Raw genomic sequence first — 8,282 nt, 5'->3', positions numbered from 1 at the left:
TCGAAAACAAAACTCTGTTAAGAAAACAGTATTTAAAAAATATACTGTACTGTTTTTAAATAATACAGTAGCCTATATAAAAACACTCAAAGCAAAAAAAAAACAGTGGCTGCTGGTCACAACAAAAACACAAAAACATATTCCGTCTTGGAATATGTTTTTGTGTCTAAACTGTGGTTTAAAAATAATAATGCGTTTTAAAAAAATACATGTGTACGTACAATGTACAAAAAAAAATGTAAAAAAAATAACGATTGATGAATGAGTTTAGAAACAGAAACAAAAAGATATTCCTACCTCCCTGAACTTAAAAGTAATACATTGACTATATTTGGTGATATGTTGTGTAGAGGTGCTCCTATCTAAACCCTGATAATTGGGGTTGAACATTTTGTCCACCACTGCATCTAACTGTGGTGTTCCAGAGTGACACACACCTTACTAGGTAACACCTTCAGAGGGACTTCAAGGTCAGAAGTGTGACCGAAGTGTGGAAAGAGTCTCCCGGTGAAAGTGTGTGTGGTGGTGTGTAGGTGTGTGTTAGAATCTGCATCGTAGAAGGACAGCTTTCCTCTGTTCCAGTCCAGCTGGACTCTGATCTTCCTGAGTTTCATCGAGGAGTCTTCTCCGACAACAGTCATTGAAGTTGGGGACTCTACTTGGTAGTCTCCGCCAGTGTATGCTAAACACCAGATACCTCTATGCCTATTTCCCTTCCTCTGGAAAGACTCTTCATACACACCCACCTCCCAGGACGTGATGTCTCCAACCTCAACATCCCAGCTGTGAGTCCCTGAGTTATATCCCTCAGAACCCATGACAAGAACATTCTTAAGCCTCTCTGGGTTGTTAGGAAGATCTTTACGTTCATATCCACTTTCATCATATATCAAACTAGTCAGATCATCAGACAGCTTGAGTTCTTTATTCTGGGTGTTGGGGTCAAGGATCACAGGAGTGTACGAGATAATGTCCTTCATCTTGTCCCAGACTCTGAAGGTCAGGTTGCCCAGGTGTTTGGCCACGTCTACTAGTGCTCCTGAGACCAGCTGTGGATCCGGAGGTGTGCACTGGACTCTTTCCACTATGGTCTTGTAGTTCTGCAGTGAGATGTCATCTGTCTCGATATATCTGATGGCTTTGGAAAGAGTCACCATCTCTCTGTTCAGCCCATCAATCTGTTCCCTTATCATCCCTCTCTTCTGCCTCTCTTCCTCCCTCAACACAGAGATCCTGGTGTCCTCTTCCTTTTGTAGGAACTGGTGAAGCTTTGTGAACTCTTTCCTAATGTGCAGCTCTGTGTGCCAGGCCTGGGCCATAATGTGTCCCGCTGTGTGATCATAGTTTGCTTTAACTTGATTAAAGCTCTTCAGTTTCTCCTTTAAGGTTTTCAGGAATTTCTGGAAGTCCTTTTTGCGATATTGTGGAGCTTCGTCGATAGGTCTGAACTTGTGCCCGGCATGTTTTTCAGAATCTCGACACACAAGGCATGCCAGCTCTTCATCATCTAGACAGAACAGCCTGAGTTTCTCCCCATGCAGAGTGCAGACAACCTCAGACCTCGCTGACAAAGATCTGTGCCTTCTCTCCTCTAAAAAGTTTTCACAAAGGTTCCTCAATGCTAAGTTGGTGGGAGGTTTCTCATGGGAGCAGCTGGTTTTGCAAACAGGACAGTCCTTGGTTGGTTTTCCTGTCCACCATTGCTGCAGACAGGCTTCACAGAGGCTGTGGCTACACGGCAGGAGAACTGGATGTTTAAAGATGTCACGGCACACAGGGCAAGTGAGCTCCTCTTCCTTCTGACTCCGAGTCACACAGGAAGCCATGTTGTCAGCAAACGTTCTAGTAGAGGAAACAACCGTGTTAGCATTTTGAGCAGCAGTGGCACTAGTAGTTGTAGTTTTCTTAAACGTAATAAACTTTGACACAACGTTTGATTGAAATGTACTTTCATACACTATTGAAATTTACTTTCTGAAATGTAAAGTTGTATAAAGACATTTCCAACACTATGATTTTCAGTTGCTTAAATGCAAGGCTTTTGCATAAATCACAGGAAGATGCAATGTGAGTTCAACAAACACATTTTTTTTTTACACTTCTTCTGTGTATAATTGATTTGAAGTGTCTTTTGCAACAACCAATCAAATGCTTATAATATGCCACTATCCGAAATATAGAGCTTTAATTTTAACACAAAAAAAAAATCAAAAAGTGTACCTTTTCAACATTTGTACAATCTGTTGTTATTGTCTTTGTAGTTTGTCAACTTTGTGACCTGTTTTTAACCTGTTCAAATTATACCTCTTTATTCATATACTATGAGATATGATAACCATAGATAGAAGTTAAATAAATATAATAACTAAACAAAACAGACCCCTCTTAAATTCTCACAAAGGTTCTTTGATGTACCAGAGTTTATGATAGATCAACATCAGAGAGAAACCAAACCAGATCATTGTTGGTTGACTGACTGCACCCCCACATAGCCTTTGAAACCACTGCTAGTCAAATAAACACACACAAGAATTGTGAAATCACAAATGACATACCTGATAACTTCACCAAGTCCAGAAGAGAGAAGTTCAGCTCTTAACAACAACACACATTAAAAGTGACACCATACAAAACAGAGCCCTGCTAAATACTCACAGAGGGGGTCTGATGGTCCAATCAGAGTGGGGGGGGGGGCGGGGGGTGTGACACACCAACAATAGACAGAAACTGTACTGGACAACTATTGGTTAACAGCCCCCACTGTTGCATTTAGTCGGTGCAAAGAACAGAATACAGCAGTAATGCGTATAGACCCTGTTCCTGGCCACACCCCCAACTTCCGCTCTGAGGACTTTTTTTTTTTTTAAAGATCTTTTTGAAACATTTTGGAAAAAGATCTTGAAAGTGTTTGAACATTTTTGAATACTTTTGCATTTTGAACACACATCTTCTCTTCTGGTGGTCCCTGGCACAAAACATTCTTCAGATGGGGGGTCTGCGGCCAAATACGTTCGGCCCGCTACGAGGGCCGAACGTATTTGGCCGTATTTGGTATTCTAGTATATATACATTTGGGGGTCCTTGACCTGAACATTTGCGAACCACTGAGCAAGACAGTAGTAGTGGGAATCATTTAGAGAAGATGGATTTAGGCTACTGTAAAATAAATGTGTTGAATTCAAATAGTCTATGCCAAAGAATTCACCAGTGTTTGAGCCAAGTCACCCTCATTCATTGTTGGGTGGGTGTGACACATATAGATTGGCCAATAGCTTTACCATTCACATGTAATTCAGTCAGTAAAGTAGTGCATGTGGATGATGCCTCGTTGTCATCTCATTGTCATTAAAAGTATCTCATTGCTTTGTCTGAACACACCAGAGAAAAAGTACAGGTGCCAACTGGAACTGAAACTGGTTCTTGAGTAATGCTAAAGAAGAATACATGTTTGGATCAAGTAAAAACCTTTCAGACTTGTAATAGTTATATAAAGAACCCATAACAGTTGAAGTATATTATACTCCATAGACCAGTGTCTCCCTTGGGAGACTATATACTTGGTCCGCTCTGCTCCTTTTTCCCTCTACACCAAATCTCTTTGTTGAAAATACAGCCATCTCACAGCACGAACTGTGCTGTGAGATGGTGTGAGATTACAGATCAGCTATTTTCGGTGAATGTTTGCCTATTCAAACAATGTCCAAAGTTGGGATGCTGTTCATTGACAAAAGGTTCATTAGAACCATATGAAGAACATAAAGAACATTCACTAAATAAAATAGTTCTTCAGTAGCCTAGGTGAAGGGTCTTTTTGGAACCACACTTTATTTTACCATTATTTTTCTGTGTTTAAGAAACAGTAGTGTGTAATGATTTTTTACCCGCTTGCTGAAAGCTGGCGGGTCTATGAAGAGGCAGACCTATGACTCATCATTCGACAAATTTGCATTCGACAGATTCATTTGCATTCGACAGATTTGTTCGACAGATTTGCGTCATTGGCTGTCGTTTAAGCCAATGGGATACTTTCCCGTACTCTGAACGGGCGGCCTCGTCCTCCCAAGCTATGGGACTATGCAGTCCTCCGAGCGCTAGCCGATTTTGGCTAATAGTTAGCTTGTATGATGTTACTAACTAACTGTTTTTAGCCAAGCGCGCAAATGTCCGCTCCCCATTAGTTATCGACGCAAGTCGCGTTATTACTCTCGTCATTTTCATGTATTGTACATCCCAAAATAAAATGTATTAACCATGTTATGGTGCTGTAATGACTTTATATTTTCTCAACATAATACTGTCTTTCACACGGGCCTTGGAAAAGAGGATCGCTTCCGCCATTTTCTTCTTCGTTGGTCTAAACAATGACACGGTTGCCAGATTTTGAGAGACAAATAAGCAACCAGGTCAATGAAAACAAGCCCAAAGATTTAAGTGACTATTAGGCTACATGAGCACTTTAAACCTATATGCATCGGCTATTTGATAATAGACGATTTGGAAATAGCCGATCTACAAGCTCACAACAAAATAATAACAAATAAAAAGCAACTACCTACATTTACAAGCAACTTCACAGAAAACAAGGTCGCTTGTAATTAGTATACATGGCAACACTAGTACGAGTACTTTTCCCACCACTGTTGCTGTTTTTAACATGACTGCCCTGTTTACAAATGAATGCATACACACTACAACCAAGGTTACTGTAGCAACATTTTTCATGTAAGGTATGACGCTAAAATCAGCTGCATTTTATCAGAAAAAAGCAGATCTACAAGCTCACAACGCATCGCCGCCTTGTGAGCTTGTAGATCTGCTATTTTTTATTATGACGTTTTATTGAATACTTCATTTACAAAAGACATTAATGAAACCAAATGGACCCATTTGGGTTTTTCTTTCATGTAAGCCAGTAGTGAAAAGGGCAAACTTGCAGTTATGCATTACAACTCAAGCCTAGCTGTTTCAAACAGTGAAATCAAAAGACAAGTTGTGTGCTTCACTTTTATAAAGGGTTAGGGTTACATTGCAGTATTGATACTTTTACTTAAGTAAAACATTACAGTACTTTTTCCACCACTGTTGATGTTTTTAACATGACTGCCCTTACGCTACCTGTACTCTATGGACTCACTTAGTTTATTGTGAAAATAGTTTATTTCTTTCATACATAAATGAATACTAACTGGTCACCACCGGTCTTTTGTCCAGGAACAATGCATACAACACTATCAACCAGTCCTCCTGGGTGTGTGTGTGTGTGTGTGTCTTCATTTTTGTTGTTCATACATTTCTAAGTGAAACACTGTAGTTTTGACTTGGGTAAGGGTAGGCTACATTTTGAAGTAACTATATCAGCTGGTGAAAATAGCAGATCTGTGTGATTGTAGATCAATTATTTTCACTATCATTGATATTGTACACACCACACACACACACACACACACACACACACACACACACACACACACACACACACACACACACACACACACACACACACACACACACACACACACACACACACACACACTTTATATTGGTAGCCAACCAATGAACCTCTGTGGAGTTATTTTTGTTGCATTCGAATGGCTGAGATTTGATTTTAATGACAATTTTTACATTTTGTGCTGCAGATTGGGGCAAAAATAGCCTGCCGCAAGCGGGTATATTATGACTTTGTCATTTTTTTTTTTTTTTAACTTGTTTTTAGCATAATTTTCAGCACAATGATGGTTGCTCATGGGCCATTGCTTTGTCTATACGTGATCCAGTTGATTGATTGATTGATTGAATACTTTATTAACACGATTACCGGTATTAACAGTACAGGCACTACAGTCACAGGTGAATCATATAAGGTATATTCACAGAAATGTAATGGGCAGAGCTAGAGGTGGGACTTAAACAGGGATGCACAGTGAGTGGACTTTTTCACACTGAGGAAGGACATTACTTACGTATAAGTTAACTGTAAGGCCTGCTTGCAGACATTCTTGACTGCTAAACTGCTAACCCCTATTTGAAAACATACTGTATGTGCCAGGGACTGAGGGACCCCATAAGATAATGTTTTGTCACTTTTGTCAACAAACAGCCGATCTAAAAGCTCACAATGCGTTGCATTGCGATTCGTTGTGAAAGCCGGGGAATGAAATAGTGGGATAGGGAATAAATCTTAAGTGGTTAAACTGTTCCTCATTTGCTTGAGACCCCGGGCCCTGGTGGTCCACATTGAGAACCAGAACTCTAAAGACTTCTAAAGACTAGACAGAGAGGACAATCTCACAGCTTTCTTTTTCTTTTACTTGGTGGAAACAGTTGTAAAAAAAAAACTGAGCTAGACAGTAGTAGTGAGAATCATTTAGAGAAGATGGATTTAGGCTACTTTAAAATATATGTGTTGAATTCAAACAAAACACTAACAGGCCCCAATATACAAATAGTCTATGCCAGAAAAATCACCAGTGTTTGAGCCAAGTCACCCTGATTCATTGTTGGGTGGGTGTGACACATATAGATTGGCCAATAGCTTTACCATTCACATGTAATTCAGTCAGTAAAGTAGTGCATATGGATGATGCCTCGTTGTCATCTCATTGTCATTAAAAGTAGCTCATTGCTTTGTCTGAACACACCAGAAAAATAGAGGTGCCAACTGGAACCGAAACTGGTTCTTGAGTAATCCAGTAAAAACCTTTCAGACTTGTAATAGTTATATAAAGAACCCATAACAGTTGAAGTATATTATACTCCTGTATATATATACCCCTGGGAGACTATACTTGGTCCGCTCTGCTCCCTTTTCCCTCTACACCAAATCTGTTAAAAAATACAACGTTTCGTGACACAGTGTGAGCTTATAGATCAGCTATTTTCAGTGAATGTTCGCATTTTCAAATATGTCCACAGTTCATTAGAACAATACAAGAAACATAAAGAACATTCTAAATAGATTGTTCTTCAGTATATAGCCTATAGGTGAAGGTTTTTTTTTTTTAAAGAACCATTACTTTTCTGTGTGTAAGAAACAGTAGTGTGTAATGATTCTTTATTATTATTTAACTTTTTTTTAGCAAATTTTCAGCACAAAAATGGTGGCTTATGGACCATTGCTTGGTCTGTATGATTCAGTGTTTTCATGTATCGATTGAATACAGTACTTCATTAACACAATTATTAATATTACAGGTAGTACAGGCAAATTCGATGCTAAACATGTTTCAATTGTGGTTTATTGTACTCAATTAATCAGTAATACATAATACATACATTACAATACAAAACATATTTGGAATAAAGGTCAGTAGAATCTAGGTATATTCTCATAGAAAGGCGGAGACGGGGTCAGAGATCAGAGATTCTACCATCAAGGTGTTCAAGGAGTTAGATTATGTTCACTTGTATTTTGAGGACAGGAATTATTATTAGGTTAGTTACGGGGCCAGAGCTCTCAGCTCTGGACCTGTTTTAATGTTCCCCTCTTTTTTCTTCTCCCACTTTTGGCATACGCTTTTTACGAAACTTGGCCATATGGTAGATGGTCATGAAAAACTATCAAGAAATAATTCTCACAATCTTTCGTCAAAAGGTGGCGCTATAGCAAAATGCCAACTTTGAACAGGTACAACTCATGCCCTGTTTGACCTACAGCCATGAAACTTCAATATACATATGCGTCTACTCATGATCAACAACTTTCACACTCTGACTTTTGACCTCTGACCTTTAGATCTCCCACCATTTTGAATAATATGAAAAACAGTTAAAACCTATCTCCTCCTGGGATTTTTTAGTAATCTGCACGAAACGTTTTACACATGAACTTTGAACCTATGCCGAAAAACTGATGCAAAAGATTTTCCATAAGTGAAAAAATGAAGCTTTAATGAGCCAATGAATATTGCAGTTTTATGACAATTATTCATCTGCCCCTAACACATACATGCAGACTCACATTTCTTTGAAACTTTGCGGTAATGTTGAGGGTCATTCCAAATATCACTGAAACCAATCTTACTCCAATTGGTCAAAGGGGGGCGCTATAGCGATTTTTTTTAAATGCAAACTTTAAACAGGCAAAAGTCATGCCTCGTTTGGCCGACAGCCATTAAACCTGCTTACACATGTGCCTTGACTCATGAGGAACACATGTATCACGTTAACCAGTAAGCTCCGCCCTTAGATTGTCTGCAATTTTGAGCAGTTTGAAAAACACTTAAACCCAGGATTTTTCAGCTATTTGCGTGAAACTGTATCATCTGTGTGATCTCCTTTTTCAC

The 8,282-nt window shown here is 39.1% G+C and overlaps 1 protein-coding gene across 1 annotated transcript; it reads right to left on the bottom strand.

Annotated features, from left to right (window-relative positions):
* Positions 1 to 407: 407 nt before the first annotated feature.
* Positions 408 to 1,826, bottom strand: LOC308076392 (nuclear factor 7, brain-like; the record flags this gene model as incomplete). Its single annotated transcript, XM_080416626.1, has 2 exons — positions 408 to 929; positions 1,047 to 1,826. The coding sequence occupies 2 exons, from the start codon at positions 1,824 to 1,826 to the stop codon at positions 408 to 410; spliced, it is 1,302 nt and encodes a 433-aa protein (XP_080272752.1).
* Positions 1,827 to 8,282: the final 6,456 nt, after the last annotated feature.

Source organism: Gymnoscopelus braueri (genome assembly GCF_963280865.1).
Source record: "Gymnoscopelus braueri genome assembly, chromosome: 20".
NCBI lineage: Eukaryota > Metazoa > Chordata > Actinopteri > Myctophiformes > Myctophidae > Gymnoscopelus > Gymnoscopelus braueri.
Note: the sequence above shows the minus strand (reverse complement) of the source record. Positions and strands in the feature narration are given on the sequence as shown.